This window comes from Corvus moneduloides, chromosome 28, assembly GCF_009650955.1.
Source record: "Corvus moneduloides isolate bCorMon1 chromosome 28, bCorMon1.pri, whole genome shotgun sequence".
In the NCBI taxonomy this organism is placed as follows: Eukaryota; Metazoa; Chordata; class Aves; order Passeriformes; family Corvidae; genus Corvus; species Corvus moneduloides.
Window position 1 is genome coordinate 3,408,436 of NC_045503.1, and position 25,416 is coordinate 3,433,851.

General features: G+C 68.7%; 1 protein-coding gene across 1 annotated transcript; it reads left to right on the top strand.

Annotated features, from left to right (window-relative positions):
* Positions 1-3,223: 3,223 nt before the first annotated feature.
* MIDN (midnolin) lies at positions 3,224-14,850 on the top strand. Its single transcript, XM_032092697.1, has 8 exons — positions 3,224-3,304; positions 5,232-5,457; positions 6,459-6,546; positions 6,844-6,906; positions 11,504-11,890; positions 12,367-12,499; positions 12,609-12,914; positions 14,061-14,850. The coding sequence occupies exons 2-8, from the start codon at positions 5,240-5,242 to the stop codon at positions 14,321-14,323; spliced, it is 1,458 nt and encodes a 485-aa protein (XP_031948588.1). The 5' UTR covers positions 3,224-3,304; positions 5,232-5,239; the 3' UTR covers positions 14,324-14,850.
* Positions 14,851-25,416: the final 10,566 nt, after the last annotated feature.

Below are 25,416 nucleotides of genomic sequence, written 5' to 3' on the forward strand. Positions count from 1 at the left end.
AGAGCTGGGAACACACAGAGCCGGTTGTGTGTTTCTAAGGACACGCCTGGGTGTTTACAGCCCCGCCAGCGTCACCGGCACAGGCACCGCCGTCTTGCCCAAGGACATCCGCGCCCGCCACGAGGCCACCCCGAGCCCGGCAGGGTGGGGGGTTCTGGGGGGGGGGTTCCGGCGGGGGTCCGTGCCCAGCGTGGTGTCGGGAGGGTGGGATCAGCAGCTCCTTACTCACGGCAGCAGCCGTGGCTCACCTGAGCGCGCCGGGCGACTGAGTCACCGCTGCCAGCGTGACTAAGGCTGAGCCGCTCGGCCCCGCGGGGCTCGGGGGACGGGGAGGGGGCGCCGAGACCCCCGGCCCAGCACCGCTCCCACCGCGGCGGTGCCTGGTGGGCCGGGCCGGGCCGGGCCGGGCGGGAGGGTGGAGGTGCAGTGGTTCGGCTGCACCCTCCTGCCGGGGTGTGCCCCGCATGATCCCGGCCGCTGGCCCCGCGCCCGTGGGAACGCTCCCACTCGCTGCGGCAGCTCCATGCGAGGCCCCAGCTGGGCACCGCGGGCCTGGGAGCCCCTTGGAAGCCACGGGATCGCTCCCCTCCTCAGGCTGAGGGAGGAAAAGGACTCCCGTCCCACCTGGGTCCCCCCCAGGCTGCAGCCCGGCGTCTTCTGCAGCCGCAAGAGCGAGAAACGCCCCCTCTCCCCTCCTCTCCCCTGCTCTCTCCGCTCCGGAGCCGGCGTCAGCTCTGCCCTAATCCCATGACCCCGCGCCTGCGAGGGGAATGCAGAGACTTGCGATAAAATCCCCCGTTTGCCAAAGTTGTGGAATCAGCCAAGAATTCAGTCCAAAAGGGGGGCGGGGGGGGGGAAGAGAGAGAAAAGAGAAAAGCTGCTGCTGCCCGGGGCTGGTGGGGGATTTCCCCGAAGAAGGAGGGCTGGGAATTCCCTTCCTTCGAGGGAGAGGACTTCCAAGAACCAGCCTCCAAAAGATTCGGGGCTCCCAGCTGGAGCTGGGGCCGGCAGGACCGTGGGACACAGAGGAGCCAACACCACGGTCCTGCCCTGGCTCTGCCGTGACACCGGGACATGCCCGGAGGCCAGGCCCCGTGGGAAGTGTCCCGGTGGGACCCGGGTAAGCCCCTCTCCTCTGCCCCGCGCTGCCCTCCCGGGTGCGTGAGCCTCCGCGGGGGCTAATCCCAGGGCCCAGGTTAGCTAAGCGGATTGCGGGAGCTGCGTGTGGCCTGCAGTGGGATTTGTGTAGGTATTTGCTCGTCGGATTGTCTCTCCCTGAGCTGCTCAGCTGTGCGGGGTTTGGAGAACGCTCCCTCTGGAGACGCAGGAGCCTCGGATGCCGCGCAGCAATTATGCCCAAGTCTGCCTGTAATCTTTAACGATTTATTCCCAGGGCAACACAATAAACTAAACACACAAAATCCAGGCTGCTGGGAATCCTGGGATCTCACAGCTTGTGTCTCTGGAGGCTCCAGATACCTTCAACCATACTGAAATCTGCACACACTTCCTGAAGCACCAACTCCTGGAGTCATGGGATCGCCGGAGGAGATGAGCTTCCTCCCAGGAAGGAGATGGAGCCGTGTGAGGAGGGTGGCGACTGGGAAAGGGGCTCTTCAAGGCTGCCAGGATGTGGGGAGATGCCCTGCCCTTGGGGCATGGCTGCTCTGCCAAAGAACCCAAGCGGGCCACACTCCCAGCCACGGGCACAATGTCCCCTTGTCCCTCCCCACAGATCGGGGCTGGGAGCTGGGAGCTGGCGGCCAGACCCCGCTCCCTGCGGGAGTAGCTCTGGTGTGACACCTTATCCCCACCATGGCCCCTCCTGGTGCACAAACCTGAGCTGTGGCGGGGCCAAACCTGCCGCCCTGGCTGTCCCCTCTCCTCGCTGCTCCAGGGCCTCACCCCGCACAGCCAGCTGGGGATGTGGCCCCCCAAGGGGTGGCTTCGCAGGCCCGGGGCTCCGCAGCTCTCGGGGAGAACAATGGCGCATCCCTGCCCCGGCCCCTCTCCCAGGGACAACAATGGCAGGAGCCGGAGTCGGAGCCGCCTGAGCTCATCTCCCCCCGAGAGCCTGGAGGGGGCTGGGGCGGGTGGGGGGCCGCGGGCTGCACCACAAAGGCTCCCTCCCAGCCCAGCTCGGTGCCTTGCACGAGTGGCCTCGCTCCCACCCAGCCATCTGCACCCACCCCAGGGGAGGCTGGGCGGGAGGGACACAGCGGCAGCATTTTGGGGATTCAGAGAGCCCCCCCTTGGCTCCCGGTGCTGCTGCCTTATGGGTCGGGTCTCCCCACTGCAGACCGGCTGCCAGATCCCCCCTCCAGCTGCTTTGTGTCTCGGTGTGCCAGGGCATTGTCTGTGAGGGCGAGACCCGGAGAGGCAGCCCGAGGTCACGAGCATCTTCCCAGCACCCTCCCTGCGTGCACGGGGCACCCGCTGGCCCGGGAGGAAGCAGCTTCTGCGCCATGGCCCCCGGGGCATTGCCCCCCAGACCTGGTGCCCACCAGCCCGTTTCTCCCTTGCTCTAAGAAACCCTGTGGGGCTAAGTCTGTGTCCTTGATGGGAAGTGGGTGGTGGTTGGGCAGAGGGAATCCCTGGGGGAGGAATGGCCCAACCTTGTTATTAGACATCAGAGAGTCTCGATATTAGACATCACTGAGTCTCCACGGGCAGTAGCAGCAGCTTTGACGCTCGGCTCCCAAGGAGAGCTCAGCCCATCCGTTCCCTGCCCACGGACTGACTTTGACCCCGGTGACGGGGCACCCGGAGGGGGCGAGGTGTCCGGTCTGTCCCCTCTCCACAGCCCGTGGGGGGCTGGTCGCCCCTGCCCTGCCTGGTGCGGCGGCAGAGCTGGGACCCTGTTAGGGGCTGAGACACCCCCGGTGGGCTGATACCGAGATTAGGGGACGGCGAGTCGGGATCCCGGGAGCAGGATCCGAAACGAGGGAGTAGGGGCTGGGACTCCGGGGGCAGGACTGAGACCCGGGGGCAAGAACCGGGACCCCCCGCGGGAGCAGGTGCGGGTACCGCCGGGGCCGGGGCCGTGGCCGTTGCCGGGGCCGTTGCCGGGGCCAGACCGGTCCCTGCCCCCGCCAGGCTCCACCCCGGGCGGTGCGGGATAAAACTTGGGGCACCTCCCCGGCAGTTCCGCGTCAGGGCTGCGCTCGGACCGGCTGCAGCGCTCAGGAGGTGACACCGCACCGACCACCACCTCCCCCGGGACGTTTCTGGGGTCTCTCTCCCTCTTCCTGCCACCGGAGGCAGCTGAGCTCCCGCCGCGCCGGGGTCCGCGGGGCCGTGTTCGGTGAGTAGAGCCGCGCGGGGCCGGTGGAGGTCCGGGTCGGGCTGCGGGGGGGGGGATCCGCAGACCGGGGCCGCGCTCTCTCGGTTGCTTTCCCCGGAGCGGGAGGGGTGGCCTCGCTTTCCCGGGGCTCCCGGGGAGACGCACGGCAGAGCCCCTCTTCGGTTGTTCGGGAGCTCTGCTTATCCTCAGAGAGCCTCCGTGTCCTCGGTCACTTGGAGCCTTGCCTGCCTCCGGGGAACGGGAGCTGGGTCGGTTCTCCTCGCTCCAGCTGTCGGGACCCCGGTGCGCCCGCTCGGCTCCCGCCTCCTCCCGGGGAGCGGCTTCTAACCCCCGAGACCCGGCATTCCGGGGGGGGGACTGCTCGGGCAGGGTCTCTCCGTCCCGGTGGGAGAGCAGCGGCCCCGGGGCGCAGCGCGGCTGGGCCGCCCGGTCGCTCGGTAAGGGCCACCCGGTGTCTCGGTAAGGGCTCCCCGGCGCGCCGCCGGTGCGGCCCCCGCGGCCCCCCCGGGCGCAGGAGGCGCGGCGGGGCCGGCAGAGGGCGCCCGCGCTTTGCTGACTCATAGCCCCCCCCGGTGCGGGTGCCGGGACGGGGCCCCGGGGCTGCGGGGTGTCCGTTCCACCCCCCGGGCGGCGGCAGGCGGGGCTGGGGCCGCTAGGGCGGAGGTTCCAGCTGCGAAACTGGGGGGGGGGGCAACAGCGTTCTGGGGGGAGCAGGGGGTTCAACCCCTGATCGGGACAGTTCCCCGTAGCTGTAACGGCGTCACCGGGAGGGTGACCGGGCGGGTGCGTGTGACCGGGCGGGTGTGACCGGCCGCGGGTGACTGTGCGTGTACCCCCCGCCCTTTCCGCCTCTGTGTCCCGGCGTCACTCGGCTCCAGGGGCTCCGACTCCCGCCCGGCCCCGCGGGCAGTCACCTCCCGCCGCGGCCTCCTCCGGTGCGGGGGCCGCTCACCGCCCCCGCCGCGGCGCTCCGGGCGGCCGCCTGCCCGTGTCCCGCGTTCACCCCTCCGCGGCGCCCGGACCTCGCACGCCAACCCCATCGGCTCCCCGGTGAGGGACGGCCCGGCGGGTGCCCAGCAGCGCCGGAGCCCGGCCGGACCCCCGAACCCCCCGCGCCCCTTTGTTGTGCGCCGGGATTATGAATGGCTCCAGGCGCGGCGCGAGGGCGCGCGGGGGGCGGGGCCGGGGGCGGGGCCACCCGGCAGCGTGGGCGGGAGGAATCCGGCCGGACCGCCCCGCCCACCGGGCCACGTGGGGAGCCTGCGCCCGCCTCCCATTGGCCGGCACCGCGGATGTCTGGGCGCTCGGCGCCCTCCCATTGGCCGCGGCCGCCGGAGGAGCCGGAGTGAATGAGGGCGAGGCCCCGCCCGCGGGACGTTGCTACATTGTAACTTCCCTCCCCCCCCCGGTGCTCCCACGGCAGCGCGAGCGGCGGCCGGTTCGGCGGGTCCGGCCCCAGAGAAGGGGGAGCGAGCGGCCTCCCCGCCCCTCGCCGCGGCCTCGGGCCTCACCCCGCCCCCAGACACCCCGCACCGAGAGCACAGAGCGGCGGCGAGGAGAAAGAAAGGAGGCGGCAGGCAGGGGCAGGCAGCGCCGCTTCCACCGCCCCCCTTTCCCGCGGCAGCCACCGGAGCGGGGCGAGAACGGGAGATTTTATATTTTTTATTTTTATATATATATATTTTATTTTTCTCTGCCCGGGCCGCGGAGGGCACGGCCGGTGCAGCCCTGCTTGGGGACCCCCCTCCTAGCCGCCCCCCGCCTCCTCCCGGCCCCCGCCCGAGGCCTCGCCGCGCAGCCGGAGCTCCCGTGGGTCCCGCCGGGCGTGTGGCGGAGCGGGCCCCGCTCCCTCCTTTGTCCGCTCCCGCCGCCCCCCCCGCCGCGTCCCGCCGTCGCCCCCCGACACCGACCGCCGCTGCCCCCGCAGGTCGGCGGATGGACCCGCAGCCCGGCGCCAGGAGCTGCAGCCGCGGGGCTCCCGCCTGCGAGGTGGGGCCGCCCGAGCCCCCCATGAACCTCTACATCCACACCACCACCGGCACCCGCTATGAGCTCTCGGTGCCCGCCGAGGAGACGGTGGAGGGGCTGAAGCGGCGGCTGTCCCAGCGCCTCAAGGTGCCCAAGGAGCGGCTGGCGCTGCTGCACAAAGAGAGGTACGGCACAGCTCGGTACGGGGGGGGTCGGCGCGGCTCGGGAGGCCGGGGGTCCCCAGCCCGCGACAGCGGGGCTGGGCGCGGGGGCGGCCCCCTCGCACCGGGCTCGGCACTGCACAAAGGCTCCCGCCCCCTCCCCCTTCTCGGCCCCATTCCTGTGCGGGGCGGGGGGGGGCAGCCCGGGGGGCCGCGGCGGGGGCGAGCGGGGGCCGGGCCGGAGGGAGGGAAGGAGGGAGGGGGGGCTCCGGGGCGGAGGGAGGGAGGGGGGTGCCGGGCCGGGCCGAGAGCGCGGCCGCCGCCCCCTCGCCCGGCCCTGCCGGGGCTCCTTTGTGGGCGGCGGGGCCCGGCCGTGCCCCGGCCCTTTGTTCTGGGCTCAGCCCTGGCGGCGGCGCGGCCCGGCCCCCCCTGAGCCCCCAGCGCCGGGGGCGGCGGGGGGGGCCTTTGTCTGCCGGGGGCCCGAGCCGAGGGGCTGCGCACCCCCCGCGTGGAGCGGGGCCCGCGTGGGGCCGGGCTGGGAGTAACTTGGAGAGTCTTTCCCGGCTCAGGGAGGAAGGTGGGGGACACATGGGGACACCACATCCATCTGCCGGCACCCACGGGGTTGGGGGAGCACGTTCCCAGTGCTGCCTCCCCCACCTACGCTGGTCCCAACTTCTCTCTAACCGCCCCCCCAGTGGGCAGGTTTCCTGTGCCACGAACTCCGTGCTCCCAACCCACCCCCCGCCAAGCTCAGCTCCTCTCTGGCCCCCTCAGCCCTGCCCCGTGCCCAGGGCAGGGGTGCCCCACACCGTGAGTTCCCCCGGGGAGCAGCTGAGGTGCCAGGGTCCCCTCCTGCCTGTCAAGGCTTGGAATTTCTTGGGGTAGGGATGCTTGGGGGGGGGATGTTGGTCCCCTGGGAGCAGCCTGACTTGCAGCTGGTGTCGTCGTCCCCCCCTCGTGTGTACCCTTTGGGGGGGCTGCCCGACCCGCACTGACCCCGCTTTTGGCATCTCCCCCCGCAGCCGCCTCAGCTCTGGCAAACTGCAGGACCTGGGGGTCGTGGAAGGTAGCAAGCTGACACTGGTGCCCACCGTGGAGGCCGGCTTGATGGTGAGTGGCCTTTTCCTGCTGCTCCCTCCATCCCTCCCACTCGTCCCTGTCTATTATTAAAGCCCCGGGCAAGGATGAGGATGTGATGTGCTGGCAGCCCCGCGGCTCTGCTGCCCCTGCTCTCGCTGCCTCCTCAGCGCTGGGTTGGGCACGGCAGCAGGTTTAGTATTTCACTCCTTTCTCAGGGCTTGTGTAGAAATAGTGGAAGTGACATGTCATCCCTCCCTCCTGCTGCGGACGCCCCCTCCTTCGCTGCATTTGTAACGTTAATCCCCCCCCTCCTCCTTTTTTTTCCAGTCCCAGGCGTCCAGACCAGAACAGTCGGTGATGCAAGCTCTGGAAAGCTTAACTGAAACTCAGGTGAGGGGCTGGATGCCGGGGCAGGATGGAGACAAAGGCGGGGGGCGGGTGGGGGAAGGACAGCTGCGGCCTCACTTTGCTTCTCCTCCCAAAAGCTTTGGCGTTGGTGCCTCGCTGAGGTTTCACCTTCAGCAGGGCTGGGAGCGCTGAGGGTGGTGCCCGGGGCGGGCACCGTCACCCTGTGCAGCTCTGGGCTCAGGGAGGTCCCACGCCGCAGCCTCACAGCCCAAACAAGCCGGGAGCCGGGGAGGTGAAGTGACTCACTCAAGGTCACGCCGCAGGTCGGTGGCAGAGCAGGGCGGCTCAGGGCCCTGCCCGGGGGTGTGGGGCTGCAGCCCCCCCCCAGCTTCCTACCCCCGGGTGCAGGGACAGGGCTGCCCATCTGCCCCACAGCCGTGATGGGTGTTGAGGGAACTGGGGGCTCGTGGGGCTGCAGAGCCCGGCTTCCCCCCAGCACCCAAAGAGCTCTTCCCCCTTTCCTTGGAGCCGTCCTTGGGGGGTGCAGATTGCCCGTGGTGGGGTGTTCTGGCCCTCTCGTTGTCCCTTGCTCGGTGGCCTTGTGCTGGAGGGCCATGCGCCAAGGAAGGGGCGCGGAGGGGGCCAAGTGGGCGGCGTTGGTGGGGCTGTGGTTGAATCGCTGTGGAGTTGTTGGCAGGGTGGGAGGTGGGCGGGTGGGGGGTCCTCACTGCTGGGGGGTCTCAGCTGCAGGGCGGAAGCGTTCCCAGGGTGGGAGAGCCGTGGGTGAGCCGTGGGTGCGCACGCAGCCGCCAGCTCCTGCCGCGAAGGTGGAATTTACCCCCAGCCGTGCAGGCCCCGCTCCTTTGTTTTCCGTCTCTGTTACTGCTGTGAAACTCTTTCCTTCCTTTTTCTGGCCGGTGCTGCAGCGTCGGGTTTTTAAGGGTTGGGTTTTTGGGGGTTTTTATAACGTGCTTTGCTGAATTCTGGGAAGGGGCTGAGCCCCATGCGGTGCCAGGGCTCAGAGAGGGGGCTGGTGGGGGCACAGCTGTGCCTCCTGTGGGGATGTGGCCAGGCTGCCCTGCCCGCAGGGACTGACCCGCAGTGCCCTTGGCTGCCCGGGGTGACCTTGACTTTTGGGAGCTGGTTTAACCCCATGGGGGCCAGCAGGGTGAGCTTGGACTGGAGCCCTGTGCCGGAGGCTGCTGGGGTGCCATGGAGGGCTTGCAGGGTGCTGCCCATCCCAGCTGGGGTGCAGAGCTGTGAGAGGGGGCAGCCTGGCCCGGGGGTCACCGTGCACGTCCTGGCCTCAGGGCTGCAGATATTTCTGATGGGGCTGCGCAGCTCTGCTCTGGTGTGGGATGGACTGGGGAGCCAGGAGCCCGTGCAGCTCAGGGTACCCCCCTGCACAGGGCTGTGGCTCCCCCACACCGAGCACAGCGGACGGAGGAGGGTGGGTGGGCTACGGTCTGGCGCTGGCTGCGGGAAGCGGCTCCGCACCTCCCTGCCCACCGCAGGTTCCTCCGGTTGGTGATTCAGGAAGCCAAGGCTGAGCAGGAGGAACCGCCAGCACCTGGGGGGCGGCGGGGGGGGCAGGAAACCACTCCTCCCATTCATGCTTTGCTGGGCTCTGCCTGCGTCACGCAGCCTCCGGAGCACAGGGAGAGCTGAGCCGCTTCCTCTGGGGGCGGCGGGGGGGGGGCCGGGGCGCTGCCACCCCCTCCCCAGCCTTTGGGGAAGTGGCTGCCGGGCACGGGGGCTTCCTGGAAATGCTCCTGCACTTCCTTCCTCCCCGCATGGCTGCCCCCGCTTTCCAGGGATGGCAGGCGTTCGGTCCCACTGGCTCGGCTCTTCCTTCCCCCAGTCCCTCTGCCCAGCAGTGGTGAGGGGGGGGAGCAGAGGAGGGGGATGACACATCCTGCTCTTCCAGGGCTGCGGGAATGTGGCTGGGGGGCTCTGGCCCTCTGCTCCCGTTGGCACAGACAAACCCCTAGGCACCGACACAGGTGGCTGGATGGGGGGCCCAGCTGGAGACCCTGCAGGGTCTGGGGAGGGGGACATTTCCTGCTCCCCCTCCTCATCCTTGGCCTGGCTTTGCCTTTGCCATCTGGATCTGCCAGGATGGTTTCCTCGTGCCTGTTTGGGGGTGCTGCCTTCCCCATGCGGGGCAGGGGCTCACCGGGGCAGCTCCTGCTCTCTGCCAGCCCGGAGCTGGGGGCCCGGGGGTGTCTGGGGCTGGGGGCCGGGGTGACGCGGGGCCAGGCGTCGGAGCGAGGCGGGAATGCGGCGTTCTCTGAGTCATCGGCGTTTCTGAGAAGCAGCTGGGAGACACTTGCCCCATCCCTGCGGGCCCCGAGGCCGGTACAGTGCAGCCGAGCCCCCCAGGGCTTGGCAAGGTCCCAGGGGACCCGTGAATGCGGGGACTTTGGGGGGCTCAATGGCCCCAGCCCCCTCGGCGAGGCTGTCCCAGCCCCCGCGGCGGAGCCGGCTGGGAGGGACGGGGTCCTCCCGGCGTGGGCGGCCGAGCGGGCGGCTGGGTGGGACGTGTTTGCATTGGAGCGGGCTGGTTTCGCCGGGGGGGGAAGGTTGGCAGCGGCGTGGGGGCGGGTGCTGGGAGCCCCGGAGCTGGGGCGCCGCGGGGACCGGGCCGGCTCTGTGCCACGGCCCTACCCCGGGGGTGCCGCCGGAGGCCGTGGGACCCCCGCGCCTGGGGATGGAGGGAGGGGTTTTGGTGCTGCTGGGCAGCGCCGGCAGCACGGGCCTGGCTGGGTTGGGGTGCTCTGGTTTCTCCCAGCGCTGGCGAGGGGTCAGGCAGGGCAGGGGTGAGTCAGAGGGAGCGGGAGGCGGCCGCGGGCCCGGCTGACGTCAGGGGGCCCCGGGAGGTGCTCGGGGCTCCCCCAGGCACACCTGGGTGCAGAGCCAGGGCTGGGATGCGGCTGTGGGGCTGTGAAAGACCCCGCTCAGGAGCCCAGTGGGAGCAGGACCCAGCTGGGTCATGCATTGGTGAACGGTGTGTGGACCTGGTGTTGGGGTCCGTGGTGTCCTGGTGTGAAATGTATCCCCTGGAGTGGCTCAGAGAGCAGCAGCAGGGCTGGGGTGGCCCAGCAGCCGTGGGGGGGCTCCATGCAGGGACCAGAGGTGGCCAGAACTGGGATGGGGCCAAGCAGTGGGAATGGGGCTGTGCCAGCCTGGCTTGAAGCCATCCAGGCTGCTATGGGAAGGGAAACTGAGGCAAAGCCGGGGGCTGGGGTGACGCTTTCCCGCGGCCAGGCACTCTGTGCACGCACACGCGTGTGCACACGCGTGCCCATGTGCACGCCCGCCATCCTCTCCCGCCCCCTCGCCCCGTAACCTCCGTGTCCAGAGCTGCAGCGTCTCCTTCCTGCCCACCCCTTCCTCTGCAGCCTCCGCCTGACACGCTCGGGGCTTTGCTGCTGGTATTTTTAAAGCTGCTTTTCCCACGGCTTCTCAGAACCGGCCTCCGCGGCAGCGGGGCGTGGGGGAGCGGGGCCAGGGCTGGGGGGGCCCGGGGGGAACCCCGCTCTGCGGTGCTGGGGATGGGGGGGTGCTGGGTCTCCTGGGGGACCCCTCGATGGCTGCACCCCAAACGTGCTGTGGGGTGTGGGTGGTTGGTATCAGGAGCTGCACGTGACAGGCTGGGAAAGCTGGGCCCCTCATGCCCTGGAATAGTGAGGGGGGTGGAAGGGGGGGATCATCCCCATTAACCCATCTGGGCTGGCAGGGGTGAGGGGTACAGTCCCCCTGCAGCACACACGAGGGCAAGGGGGGCTCAGGGGGCTCATGGCTGCCCCAGCCCCCCCTAGAACATGGGGCGGTGCTTGGGGGGCTCCCGTGTTCCCTGGCACAGCTGCCAAGTGATTTATGCGTCTGAGCAGGAGGGCTGAGGGGTGTGAGCTGGGGGGTGGCAGGTGTTGGGCATTGGGGGCCCCCCACAGCTGCAGCCTGGGCAGGGTCAGGCCCTGGCTCTTGTCTCCGCGCTGCAGCTGCTCCATCACCTGCCGGAGCTGGAGCCTCCGGGCTGGGCAGGGCCTGTCCCCCACCCCCAGCTGCCCTGAGGGGGGGGAGGAGGGCAGGTGGGCTGCACTGCCTGAGTCACAGTGGTGGGCATGAAGGGACCCGGCATGTCCTCACCTGCCCCCTCCTCTTCCCCCTGTGCCAGCAGGGGCACCCCCTCATGCTCGGAGGGGGGACACCCCTCCCGCTGGCCCTGGGCTGGCCGGAGCAGCAGCGCTGGCTCTGGGCAGTCCCAGCTGCGGCCCCTGCCTGTCCTTGTCCACCGGGATCAGCCCTGGGGAGGGGCCAGGCCACTCAGTGGTGGGGAATAAAGGGCAGGAAGGGCAGAAGGAAGAAAAATACCCCCTGGCACCGTCAGCTGACAGAGCTGGCACCGGGCTGGGGTCGCGCGGGGACAGCAGCCAGGCTCGCCTGCCAGCCTGGCATGGGCGAGGGCCTGGGAAGGGCTGTGGGAGTGGGGTCACCCCTTCTCTGCCCCAGTGACCCATCCCTGTGCCCATGGCAAACCTGTGGGGGTAACCACTGTCCCCAGCTTGGCACCAGGGGGACAACCACCGCCCCCCTGCTTGTGCCATGGCTGATGAGGGTCCCTTCTTTCTCTCCCCAGGTCAACGACTTCTTGTCAGGCCGGTCCCCGCTGACCCTGGCCCTGCGTGTGGGTGACCACATGATGTTCGTGCAGCTGCAGCTGGCGGCTCAGCAGAGCACCGGGCAGCTCCAGCACCGGCACCTCATCGCCAGCCGCGGCGAGGCGGGGGCCAGCGCCAGCCCCCACTGCCGGACGCTGCACGGTGCCAGCGGCTCAGGCTTCGCCCGCATCCCCGTGGTGCCCACGTGCCAGCAGAGCCCGGCCCCCAGCCCCGCGCCCGCCGCGCCGGCCCCCCCCATGTACTGTAATGCCCCTCACGCCGCTCCCGTCACCGCTGGGATGTTCCGGTCGCACGGGGCCAGCACGCAGACGGTGAACAGCAGCGTGGTCTCCTCCTGCTCAGAGGTGAGTCTGGGGGTGTCCTGGGACACTGGGACCCTTGCTTTGGGAAAGGGGAGTGAAGCCATGCACTTCTCAGCCTGGCTGTGGCGATGCCCGGCCTTGCCTCAGTTCTCTCGTGTGTGGAAATGGGTTGTCCCCAGTCTGGTCTCCAGAATGTCCCCAGGTCCCAGGGAGGGGCTCAAGGACGGGGTGTAACCCAGGCTCTTACCCTGCCTGTCCTCACACCCTGTCTGTCCCCATGGGTGGGCAGGAGCTGCTGCTGTTGCTTCTCTTTTCCCCTCACACGGCACAGCAGGGCAGGGGGGCTGTTGGGACCCCCAGGGTGGTTCCTTGCATGCCAGAATAACTGGGACTGGTGCCTGCTGCACCTGCTCTGTCTGGGCTCTCCTGACCTGGTTCTTCATGGGGAGGCAGGAGCAGGGCTGTGTGCCCCACCAGACCCCTACCCCGAGGCTGATCCCATGTTTTCCCCATCCCAGGTGGACTGTGGCTCCCGCAGCAGCAGCTCCCCAGGCAGCAGTCCGGCCCCCTCAGCCCGATCCCGCAAGCCCGGGGCGGTCATCGAGAGCTTCGTCAACCACGCGCCTGGGGTCTTCTCAGGGACCTTCTCCGGTACGTGCTGCTGAGCTCCCCGGGGGCTCTGGGGCTGGGAGGATGTTGGGGGCGATGGGATCTTGGGGGGCTGCTCATCTCACACCCACCTCTCCCCTTCCCCCCCCAGGCACTTTGCACCCCAACTGCCAGGACAGCAGCGGGCGGCCGCGGCGGGACATCGGCACCATCCTGCAGATCCTCAACGACCTCCTCAGCGCCACGCGACACTACCAGGGCATGCCCCAGTCCCTGACGCAGCTCCGCTGCCAGACGCAGTTCTCCTCCTCTTCCTCCTCCTCCTCCTCCTCCTCGCCGCCTGCCTCCCCGGACCTCGCCACCAAAACTACCTCAGAGCCGCTGCCGGCGGCCGCCGCCCCCACCCTGCACCCCGTAGTCCAGTGCCAAAGCCAGATCCGGATGTGCAAGCCCAGTGGTGAGTCTGGCTGCCCCCGAGGCAGAGTTGGGGTTTGGGCTCGGCGCCTCTTGGGGGTCCCTGATTCATGGCCAAGATGAGCAGAGAGGGGCTGGGTACTGGATGATTGACAGGTGTTAGTCAAGGGGGCGGCACGTTTGGGGACAACCAGCACCCTTGGGGACCTGGGGAGGTCCCCCTCTCACCTTGCATTGCCATCTCTGCCCAACCCTGTAGGGACCAAGTGTCCCGGTGTGGGTGGGGGTGCGGGGGAGTGGCAGGTGGCTGCGGTGTCCGTGCTCCCTCGGGGGCTCAGGGCCTGTCCCCGCTGTGTGGGCAGAGGTTTTGGGGTCACCCAGACCTGGGCTCCCCCTTTCCAAACCCGTCTCCCCAGACTGGGGGTGAGGGTGGGCCTGGCTGGGGGGCCTGTCTGGGGCATGGTGGTGGCTCCCCTGGCGTTTTTGGGTGCACACCTGTGAGCCCCGGGGCCGGAAGGTGCCGCAGGCGCCTGCCCTGGATCCCCTGTGATTTGCTTAGAGGAAAGAAGTGAAACCACCAGTGCTGGCCCGTCCCCCTCAAGGTTCACTCTTCCTTCTCTCCTGGCCAGGAGTGGTCCAGGTCCCCACAGGGGGTGGCTCTGTGCTGGCTCCAGCCCCTGGTGACATGGCTGGGTCTTCCAGGTCTGTCCCCAGCTCTGCTCTGTCCTGGGACCTCTCCCTCTCTATCCAGGGAGATGGAGGAGGTGTTGTGGTGGGGACCCAGAACCTCAAAAAAGGGCTGTAGGCCACTGGGGACCAGCTAGGTGCTGTGGTGGACACTCTGTTTTTGGGATGTCCAAGGGACTGTGCCATGGGGGACTCTGTGACCCCCCCCAGGATATGAGTCAGGCCACCCTCCCGTAACCCCCTCACCCTTTTCCTATGGCAGGGCACCTGCTACAGGGGTGTCCATGTGCCTGTGCCATGGGGGGCTACCTGGTGGGCTGTGTCCCCCCAGCCACGGATCAGGGAACCATGACCCCTCCTTCTCCATTGCAGGGGACAACCCTGCCTGTTACAGGGATGTCCACATGTCCGTGCCACGCGGGGCTGCCTGGGGGCTGGCGTGTCCCCCCCATGGCATTGCACGGCAGCCCCTCGTGACCCCTTTTCCCCTTTTCCCTTGCAGGGGACCGGCTGCGGCAGACGGAGAACCGGGCGACGCGCTGCAAGGTGGAGCGGCTGCAGCTGCTGCTGCAGCAGAAGCGGCTGCGGCGGAAGGCACGGAGGGATGCGAGGGCTCCGTACCACTGGGTGCCCAACCGCAAGGCCGGGCGCACCAACAGCAACAGCAGCGTCTCCAGCGAGGGCAGCCTGGACCTGGACTTCGAGGACTCGGTCTGGAAGCCAGAGGTCAAGGCCGAGATGAAATCCGAGTTTGTCGTAGCATAGAGAGCCGGGGCCCCGGGGGACTGTGCCGGGGGGTCCCGCTCGCCGCCCCCGCTGCGGGGGGGCAGTGCCGGTGTCACGGGCCGGGCTCCTCGAGTTTTGCTGTCTCCTGCGACCAGACGCCGTGGGCCGACCCGCGTGTCGGGGGGAGCCCCCCTCCCCCTGCTCGGTGGGGTTTGGGGCGATGTGGGGGGGAGCAGCAGGAGCCGCCCCCTCCCTGCAGCCTCCCCAGCCGGGGGGTCCCAGCACCAGGGGGGCACCCTGGGGCGTATCGAAGCTGCTGCTTTGCTGTGAAGAGGGGCACAGCGGGGTGGGCTCTGGCCCCACCTTGTGCCACCCCCCCCCGGTGCAGGCAGGAGGAGATGAAGTCTCTCTCGGAGGTGCTGGAGCCCCCCCGATTTGGGGGCCGTTTGTTTTCCTTCCCTTCTATATGTAGCATTGCTCGGCTGCGGGGCTGGGCCCCCCCGGGTGGCCGGGGGGACACGTGTGCCTGGGCCCCACTGCCGCAGCCCGGGGAGGGGGGGCGGGGGGGGGGGGGGCTTTGTTTTGTGGGGGGAGGGGGGTGTTAATTTTGTTTGGGGAGGGAGAAGCCAAGGCGCCTTCCCTCCGCGGCCGAGCCCAACTTCCGAGTCGCTGGACTCCTTCCCGCCCGCCGCTTGGGTGGTTGGATTTTTTCTTTTTTAACTTAAAAAAAAAAAGGAGAAGAAAAAAAAAAAGAAAAAAATCCCTGAATAAATAACCCCAAACTCGGTCCTGGCCACGGGGCCGGTATTTATAGACATTAATGACCCGACTGAGCCAATACTGACATAGTCTTCATAGGCCGTAGGATCCTTTTTCTCGTCCGACTTGGATTTTTTTCTGTCAGGATCTGTGCAAATAGAGCCCCCACGTGATGTGTTTTTTGTCTGTAAAAGTCTTTTTTTTTTTTTTTTTTTTTTTTTGGGTGGGTTTTGGGGGGGGGGGGGGCGGGGGGGAGAGCGAGGCTTTTTTCGGTCTTTAATATTTTATTTTTTATTTTTGAAATAAATTTGGGCAGTCTGGATGCAACCATGTCTGGTGTTGGTGTGGGGAGACAGGGCACAGTTGAGCACCCCATCAGTGTCAGGGGGACACAGCACAGCCACAAGTGACCCCGTACCTGTGCACCTCAGAGGAGGGGGGTGATGGAGCTGCCTAGAAGGGGAACAGGTCTGGGGTCTCCTTGGGCTGTTTCCAACCCTCTCTGGGTGCCAGACCCCCCAGCCTGTGGGTGCTCATCCAACTGGGTGCTCCCAGTCTCGTCCCACCGGCCACTGCCCGGAGGAGCTGGGCCGGTTGCACCAGCCGGGCTGGCCGTGAGTGCCAGCTCCCTGCCAGCTCCTTCCCTCCCTCCTGCGTCACGGCGGGGTGGCCGCGGGCCGGGGCGGGGGGGTTGGTGGCCGTGAATGCGGCCGTGCCTCAGTTTCCCCACCTGCACTTGTCCCGAGGAAGGTGATGGTGTGGGGGTGGCCCTGGGGCCGTGTGTCAACACCATCCCACCCATGCAGCCACTTCCTGCAGCCCCCAGGGAGGAACCCGGGAGGAGGGGGGCTCGGGGTGTCGATGGCAGGGGGGGGGACACTGTGGGCTGGGACACCCCCGGAGCTGTGCTGTGACACGGAGGCGGTGACACTGTCACCTCCAGGCACACCTGGGGCGGGGTGAATCCTGATTGGGCGCTGAGCTGGGCTATGGAGCTGTTATTTGGGGAGGGGGCAGGAGTGGCTGCCCATATCCCCTCTGCCATGTCCCAGCCTTGTCCCTACACCCCGGGGGGACTGGGGACGGAGAACAATCCAGAGCTCCAAGGGGCACTCGGCATCTCACACACAGGATGGGAGGCCAGGGGCTCTTCCTATGGGGAACACCCGGGGGGCCCAGTGTGGGGCTGGGGGGGCCTGGCCGGACCCTGAACCCCCAGGAGCAGCCGAGCGCCGGAGGAAGCCGGGCGGGAGCGGAAGCAGCTCAGGTTCCTGCGGTGACTTGTGCCACACCGGGCACCCCGCGCCCCGCTTTGACGTCATTTCGGGTAGAGCAGAGCTCGGGGCCCCCCCCCGGCAGCCCCCGGGCCCCCCCCACACCCCCGGCCCGTGCCAAATTTGGCAACGGGAAGAGCCGCCGACCGCGGCAGGAGCAACACGGCGGCCTTGTAAGGCAATCGCTGCCGGGAGGGCACGCGGGGGACACGCACACGCGTGTGCACGCAGGGACAAGCACCCAGTCCATCTTTGGGGGGTTCCAACAGCTGCTGCCTCCCCATGGGCTCAGCTCAGGGTTTGGGGGTCCCGGGGGAGCAGGGGGTGCTGCAGGGTGTGAGCTGGGACAGGCCTGGCCCTGAGCCATGGCAGAGCTTCATGGCACAAGACGGACCAGGCGCCCGCAGGAGGTGTCTGTGGCACGGCAGGAGACAAGCCAGGACATGGGGCACCGCATCGTGCCACACCACAGGGTGACATCACCGCGCCCAGGGCCCCCAGATGCTGCTGATAACACAGGGATCGCTGGTGGTGGGCGAGGCTGGGCAGAACCCCCCTCACTGCCCAGCCCAGGTGCCGGGGGTGGTTCACACGCCCTGCACCCCATCCTGGCTCCTCTCCCCACTGCCCCCAGCCCTGCCATCACCCGGCCCTCCTGCCAGCCTGTGCTCATCCCAGTGCTCCCAGTATGGAGCAATCCACAGCACCATCGTTGTGCCTGCGGTGCGGTGCCCGCAGTGGGGGCAGCGTGGGTGTCACCTGGCAGGTGTGTCCGTGCGCAGGACTGTGTGTCCATGCACCCACGGCCGGTGGGTGGGGACAGCTGGACCGGGTGCCCCCCCTTGTCCCTCTGCCCAGCCCTTGCCGCAGAGGGTGCGCCAGGAAACACCCACAGCTGCCGCGGCTCCCAGGGCTGCCGGCACACCCGTGGGCCCCGCGCACGCCCACGGCGCCGGCCACGCCGCGGCCCCGCGGTGCCGGGCACACCCCGGCGCAGGCATGCGTGGGGTTGCACGTCAATCCTTGCACACCCAGCCCTTGCACGCCCACCCACTGCACCCTGCACCCCACAAACACACCCGGCCTCCCCGCAGTGCCTGCCTGCACCCCCCCGCCTGCAAACACGCGTGTGAACCCCGTGTGTGCCCGTGAACCCCACGGCCGAGGATGGTGGCTGTGCCTTGTGTGCCCACCCCGCGTCCCCATGGTCATGGGACCCCCGCGGCCGCCTCAAGCTCCCTCATGGCGTGGGGTGCATCACGGAGCCGCAGCTCCACAGCCCCCTGGAATTCCTCCGGCTGCACCCGGTGCTGGCTGCGGGCGAGAGACGGGGCTGGCGCGGCGGTGCCAGACGCCGGGTGGGCGACGCGCTGCTGCGTGTCCCTGGCACGAGTTGGGAACACGGCGTCTGCTGCAGTGGGGTCCCAGGTGGGGGCGAGCCCAGGCCCCTGCGTGGGGCTGCAGACGGTTCCCCCACCACCCAGCTCTGGGGCACCCACCGAGGCTGGGGCACCCATGGGTGCCCTCTGGGTGTCCCGGAGGGTGCAGAGGCCCCCAAAAGGCTGAGTCCCCACACCGGGCCCTGGTGCTGCCGTGGGGCCGGGCTGTGGGCAGGCAGTCCCGGTGTGGGGTGCAGAGGTGGCCGCGGGGGGTGGCCGGGAGCTGCCGGCGCAGGGATGGATCCTGGAATTAAAAACATTCCAGGAACTGACTTTGAACCAGATAAAATAACAAGCGCCGTGAGGAATGTCTCACCCCGCCCGCCGGCCGCGGCCTCCCGGCGCTCCCCACAGCCTCCCACTGTCCCACGCGGGCCCTTGCACACGCGTGTGCAGGCGGAGCTCGCAGCCACTGTGCACGCGTGTGCAGCACAGCCCCGCTGCGGGGGCAGCCCCGGCGTGCCCAGGCTGCTGTGGGGGACTGGGGGTCGCCGGAGGAGGGCTGAGCACCCCGGCTGCTGCGAGGGGCTGCAGCCCCCCTGGGCTGGGCTGTGGGGGTGCACACACAGCCGGTGTGCAGTGCACGCGTACACACGTGGAACACAGCCAGACACGCGTGCACAACAGCCCCCCCAACCCCGGCCCCGGCTCCCTCCCAGCCCATCGTGGGGCAGAGGGTCCCCTCGTTGTCCTGGCCAAGCCCGGGGCCTCCCCGGCTCCCCCAGCCTGGCCGGCAGCCTCGGCCAGTGGAGCCCGGCGTGCCTGGGCGGTGACATCACGGGGGCGGTGGGGCCGGGGGCGCGGCGCCAGCCCATCCCCGCGGACCCCCACCCGCCGCGGCCGAGGTCGCAGCGGGGACAGAGCAGCAGCAGAAGCTGCGCTGGGAACCGATACTGGTCGCCCTGGGCATCCCAGCCTGGCTGCCCGCCCTTGCCAGCAAAAAAGACCCCAAATCCCTCTTCTCCCCTCCTTTTGGAGAACCCCCCAAAGGCATCTATCAGCTGAGGTGTTGTGGGAGGGGGCACCGGCTCAGCCCCTCACAGCTGGCATCCACAGGAGATGGCACTTCAGTGGCCCCGGTGACACTGGCACGGTTGAGGGGTGACCCCTGTGTGACCCCAAACCCACAGCCTGTGCCCTGGGGGTCTCGTCCCCATACCACGGCCCCGGGCAGTGGGGCCAGGGCAAACACGGGGCTGGTGGGGACACGGGGCCAGAGGGCAGCACCGGTGCGTCACCGTGTTTATGAAGACCTCGAGGAGCTCTCGTGACGTCCGTGCTGGCCCTGCCAGCCCAGGCCCTGCCAGGTGGCACAGTGCCACCACCGCCGCGCTACCCCCGCGGCCACCGCTCAGATTTTAGGGGCTGGCATGGGGCCACCTGGACCTTGGGCCCCGGTGGCTCGGGGAGCACGGAGCGGGGTGTCCCCCCCGCCACAAAGCACCGTGCGAGCGGCAGATGGGGCGTGCGCGGGGCTATTTATAGCAGCGGGACCCACAGGTAGCGACGGTGCGTCAGCGCGGTGACGCAGCCCCGGCGACGCTCGGCCGCACGCCCCCGCAACCGGCTCCCGGGGCCCCCCCTCCGAGCCCCCGGCCTCCATCGCCCAGGAACGGGGTGCTGGGCGAGGTTCCCACATGTGCTGGTCACAGCTGGAGGATGCTCAGGAGATGCGGGGAGGGGGTTTGCGAGGGGCACGTGCCTGCACCGCCCCCAAATCCATGTGTGCGTGCGTGTGTGTGCTTGTGTGTGCACACGCTCCCTGAGAACGGATGCTGTGTCTCTGTGTGTCCAAAGCTGCGTGTGTCACCGCGTGTTCCCACGCATGTCACCGCGTGTGCCCGCTCGTGTGTCCCCAGGTGCACGGCGGTGGCACGCTCATGTCGCTGTACCCGGCCTCATGCGTGTGTCCCTGTGTGCTCTGCGCCGTGCACACGCTGTGTGTGTGTGGCCGTGGCGTGTCTCCGCGTGTGCGAGTGGCCGCGCTGGCCGGGGGTGACTCAGCCCCCAGGCAGCCCAGGAATGCCCCCTCCCCACTCCCCGCCCCTGGCCTGTGCTGGGAACGGGTTGTCCTGGGGGACGGTGACACCCAGGGCTGACCCAGGCCCTGCTGGGAAGATGAGGCGGTGCCCCCCCGCCCTGCTCCCCCCATCCTGCCCCCCCCGCCTCCATCCTGCCCCCCCTCCCATCCTGCTTTCTGGGAACCGCTTACAGGGGCGGAGGTGAGGGGCCCAGCGGCTGGCAGGGACGGGGCCCGAAGGAGCCAAGGCTCCCCCAGGGACCCCCTCGCTCTGCCCTGGGTACCCCAGAGCCCGGAAGGGCAGCCCGCGGCCGGGGTCCCGTCGGGAGTCCCAGCAGCAGCACCCAGCCATGACCGGGATCAGCCCTGGGGGTACCAGGGGTGAACGAGGTGAGGTCCAGCTTTGGAGCCCCTTGGCCACAGGAGCGCCGAGGTCTGGGGCTGTCCCGGGCCGGGGGCACAGTCAGGTCCTGCCCCGTTCCCCTCCGCCCGCCGGATCCGGGCCGGGTGTTCCCCCTGGCCCGCCGGACCCCTGCCCGCCGCGGCGGCAAAGCCCGGCCTGGATCAGCGGGCAGGGAGCGGGACGGCACCAGGCACCCCACGAGTCCCAACCCCGGTTCCCGGCACAGCTGAGGTCGCAGCTCGGGGGGGGTTCGGGGCGGGCGGGAACTTCCCGCGGACCGGCGGTCCCGGCCGGGAGGCGGGACTGGGCCTCAGGCTCCGCTCCGTATTCCCTTCCGGGCTTTCCGTGCTGCCGGCCTCGCTCGTTCATTCATAGATCGCGCGCGCTCCCGGCCCATTCATCCCGGTGCGCGGGGAGCCCCGTTACCGTAGCAACCGCCCCCCCCCCCGCTCCCACTGCACAGCCGGAGCGCTGGGGGGGCCGGGGACCGCCCCGGGGTCCGTGAGCCTCTGTGTGTGTATGGGGGGGGATTCCTGGCGACAAGAGCCCGGGGGGCTCCGCCCGGGGGTCCCTTCGTTCGCACGGCTGCAGGCAGGGGGGGCTCCCGCCGGCTCAGTCCCGCCGAGGTTCGGGCAGCGGCTGCCACGTCGGCGGGGAGGGCCCCCCTTCGCTCCCCGGGGCTGGGGTAGGAGCCCGGCCCCGGCGGTTTCCATCGTGGGCCGGGCTTGGCGCAGCATAACCTTGACCTTCCCTCCCCACCCCCCGCTCCCAGCCCACCCCCTGTCTCTGTGGTCGTGGCACTGAGCTCCGGCTCTGCAGAGTGCAGTTTTTTCCCCCAGAGTGGGGGCGACCACCCCGAAACCTCCTGTGGAGTGCATTGAGTGCCAGCGGGGAGCTGTGGGTGCGAACTGCCGGGTGGCAGAGGGGCTGTCCCAGGCCTGCATGTGAGGGTGTGTGCAGGTCACACGTGTGCACCCACGGCTGCATGTGTGGGGGGTTGTGTAGACCCTGCAGCCATCCTTTTGTGCACCTCAGGTCCAACTGTGTGGGGAGGACAGATGTGGTGCTGTGGACACCTATTGCACAGGGGGCTGTGCAGGTGGTGGCAGAAAGCTCTGGCATGCAGCAGGGGCACAGCGGGGAGCTGCAGCTGGACACAGCTTCTCCCCACGGCCTCTTCTTCCTCTCCAGGGCATCGGGAGTGAGAAGCCACAACCACAGGTGCAGGAGAAGCTGCCGCTGCAGCCCCACAGGTGAGCCCCAGCCCCACAGGCCGATGTACAAGCGTGACAGGGCAGTGCCCCAGATCAGCGTGGGGCTGAGCATGGATCCTCACACGGCTGCACTCGCGTGTGCCTTGCACAGACGGGCTCTCCCGACCGAATCTGTGCATGTGGAGGACATGGGCAGTCAAGAGCACACGTGTGCACACGTGTGTTGGTGCTTGTGCCCTCGGGCACATCCGTGTGAGTGTTTGCACCTAGCCCACCGCCGGGGCGGGTGTGCAGAGCCCCCCTACACGCGGGGGTTGCCCTCACATGCAGACGTGTGCGCGTCGCGGGCTCCGCACGCCGGGCCCGGGCGCCTGGCGCTGCCGGGATGACTCACGGGCTCGAAGAGGAAGCCGTGACTCAGTCCTGGATTCCTGCCGCTCCCCACCCCCCGGCCGCTCCGGCCATCGCGGCCACGTGGAGCCCGCGGGACCTGCGGCCGGCCCGGCGGGACGCGAGTGGGGGTGCTGGGGGTCCCCGTGGGGCTGCTCGGAGCCGTGCTGGCGGCACGGGTCCCTTCCCTGGGCCGTGGGGACGGCGGGGTCCCTGGGAACCGGTGCCTTCGGGCGTGCAGGAGGAAGATGCCCCGGGCTCGGGGTGGCACCGCGCACGCCCCAGCTCCCGCCCCAGCTGGGCGTGGGGTTCCGGATCGGGCACGTTTCCTGGGTGTCTCGGGCGGCTCCGGCTCTGCCACCCCCGGGCAGCGGTGCCAGGCGCTACCCCGAGCTCCAGCCGGGGGGCGGGAGCGTCCTCTCTGCGTGGGGGGCCAGGGCTGCTCCACCTGCCCAGGGTTTGCCGTGGATTTGGGCTGTGGCTGCAGCTCCACCTGCCCCTGGCGCTCAGCCACCGCTAGCACCGGGCTCCGCAGCTGCTCTGGCTCTCAGCCCAGTGCTGGGCAAGGGTTTGGGGTGTTGTAGTATCATGCAGGAAGCACTGTGGACCTGGGCAGGGTCAAGTGGCTGCAGAGGAAGGTAATCAGTGGTGCCATGTGATGCCCAGAGTGCTGTGCCAGGAGCCAGCAGGGCCATGCACTGTGCTGGGGGTCAGTGGCACTGTACAGTGCCCAGGGTGCTGTGCTGGTGGTGCCACGCAGTGCCCAAGACGTGGTGCCACGGCACGGGCAGCCTCTGTGAGTCAGAGCAAGGTGCAGCAGCTGTCCCCTTCCCGCTCACCGGTTCCCAGGCCCTGCTCACCAGATTCACTTTCACAATGACTGATGCAGCCACCCCGGCTCTGCCGAGCTCACCCTGACCCACTCTGCCCACGCTACCTTGTGGCCTCCTGCCCCCATGTCACTGCCCGTGACCTGGCACGGTGCTGCTGCTGCTGCTGCCCTCAGCCAAACCCTCTTAACCCTGGCCCTCGCCAGCTCCCAGGGGCTGCTGAGCACGGCGGCGTTTGCCTTCCTGAGCGGATCCCATGTGTTTCTGTGGGGCTGTAGCCCCCTCGGTGGGGCTGGGGGCCAGTGGGTGGCAGTGGGGGGGTCATGCCCACTGGTGAGTCAGCACAGGCAGGTGTGGAGTGTGGATGGGGACATGGGGACGGGGACGCCTTGATCGGGGACACCGTGATCGGGGAATGACTCATGTGTTAAACAAACAAACAGGCGAGTCCGTGTGAAGCTGCGGTGGCAGCTTCCTCCGCGTCCCGGCACCAGGGAGCTGCTGGTGCACCCTGGTCATTGATCTCCCACAGTGATCACGGCATCGGGAGCAGTCACGGAGCTGCTGCCACGTGCGGTGTCACACACAGGTGCACGGGGCACCCCTGCCCTGCAGCCAGCAGGACAGACCCGAGGGTCCTGAATGCGGGGCAGGGGCTGATGGGCACTGGAAATTCCGGGGATCTCCGAACACCTGCCTTTTGCCCTCGCTGCAGGAGCTGCAGTGGCCAGGGCCAGGCACCTGGCTCTGGCAGCTGGGGATTTCCATGGTCCAGGCTCACCTGGGCTGGGGCTGTGCGGCCTCTCCCTGGGCCGGCAGGCGTAAAACCCAACTGCAGGCAACTGCCCGGTTCACGGCATGACCGGCCTGCCCGGGCACCCTGCGGCTCGGCTACGTGCCCACTGGGCTGGGAGCGAGCTCTGGAGTGGCAGCTGACTGCCTGGCTCTGGCTTGTCCTGCTCCTGCAACCCCTGACCTGGAGGTCTCATTACTGAGCCAGTTCTGTCTGTTCTCAGCCCAAAAGTGCTTCCCCAAGCCCTGCTGCAGTCAGGGCAGAGCCAGTGTGTGGCCGGTGCTGCGGGACTGTGAGTGATGCTGTGCCCCAGCACAGGGTCCATCATGTCCTCAATCCTCAGTGGGGCTGTGCCACCACTGCCAGCACCTTGTGACCTGGGACCTCGTGCACGCACGCACCCAGAACGTCAGGAACGTTTTGTGGTGAAGCTGGAAAACGGTCAGTCGCTTACTGGATTTTTTTTCCACCCTTTCTGCTGTGGGTTTGGCTGGGGGCCCGGGGCAGGCGCGGGGGGTGGGTGTGAGCAGGCATGTGATGAGCCGGGTGTGCCAGGGCTGGCGAGAGCTGTGAAAGTGCTGAGCTGGTGTGAACCCGCCATCCCATCCCCGTCTCCTCCTCTCCAGCCCTTCCTGGAACAGCTGCCGGGAAGGTCCCTGCTGGGTGCAGGGTGTGGGCAGCTGTGCCCATCCCCACGGCATCCGGGTGCCTCATACAGGAGGGAGAGCCTTTGAGGCCAAAGGCTGCAGGGCTGGGGGTCAGCGCAGGTGCCCTGGGTGCTCCTGCCTTGCTGTGGGGGGACAGGGCAAGGAGCCCACACTGGGTGGGGACACTGCTGCTCTGGGAGTCCCTGAGCTGCTTCCTCTTCCCCGTGCCGGCTGTCTGGGGCTGGCGTGAGTGTGTCCTGCCTGGAGCCACACGCTGAGTCAGGGACTGGACAGGAATAGAGTCGGGTGCCTGAGTCACGACCCATGTGTGAAACCAGCAGCACTTCCGCAGGAAGGGGGAGCCCCGCAGCCCTGATAACCCCTGGTACCTGTTGGCCATTTCCCTGTGATCAGGGTTCCCCCCTCCTGGATCGGCCCTGGCCCCCTTCAGAGCTGGGAGCTGCTGGCTCTGTCCCTTGCTGCTGTTCAGCAGCCACAAGGACAGGAGATCAGGCAGGGATGCAGGTAGGGAGTGGCTGCCTCACCTCAGGACCCTCTCCCTGCACCCACACAGGGCACAGAGCCCCCCCACCAGCCCCCAGGGCTGTGCCCAGGGGCTGGGGAAACCTTGGGGAAGGTGTGCAGGGAAGAGCCAGAGTACTCAGCCGCCCTCGTTTGCAGCTCCCCTCGCACACGTGTGTGTGCACAGTGCACCCACGCACACGCGTGTGCATCACTCTGCAAGTGCGACAGCCTGTCCTGCACCCCAGCCCCCCCAGCCATCCGTCTGTCCGTCTGTCCCCTGCCAGCTCCCACAGAACACCCCTCCCTCCCGCCTCCCCCAGAGCGTTTCCGCAGTGTCTCCATTGATAAATCTGGAGCGTTGCCACGGCGACGCTGCAATGGGGCGCAGCGGGTGCGGGGCTGCCGAGGGGCCCAGGCCCACGGCAGGGCAGGGGGGGGCCGGCTGGATCCACGCGTGGGATTGTACACATGTGACTTTCCAGGTGTGTGGTGGCACAGGTGTGGGATTTCCCGGTGTGCGGTTGCACATGTGCGTGCACGGTGCCGGCACAGAATGTGCACGCGTGTCTGGGTGTGCACACATGCAAGAACTGACATGTGCTCTGCATGAGCAGGGCTGTGGGGGCTCAGGGACCCCACCCTGGGGCACTGCTGGCAGACAGGGCCCTCGACACTGTCTGGTTCTTCCTGCAGCAGTGCCGGGAGGGAAACCGAGGCAGTGGCGGCATGGGATTCACCTTTCCACAGACGGTCACCTGGGGACAGGGGCAGCTTGGGGATGGGGGGTATCTCACACTGCCACCACCTCTGCCCCTTCCCGCATGGTGCTGGGTCCAGC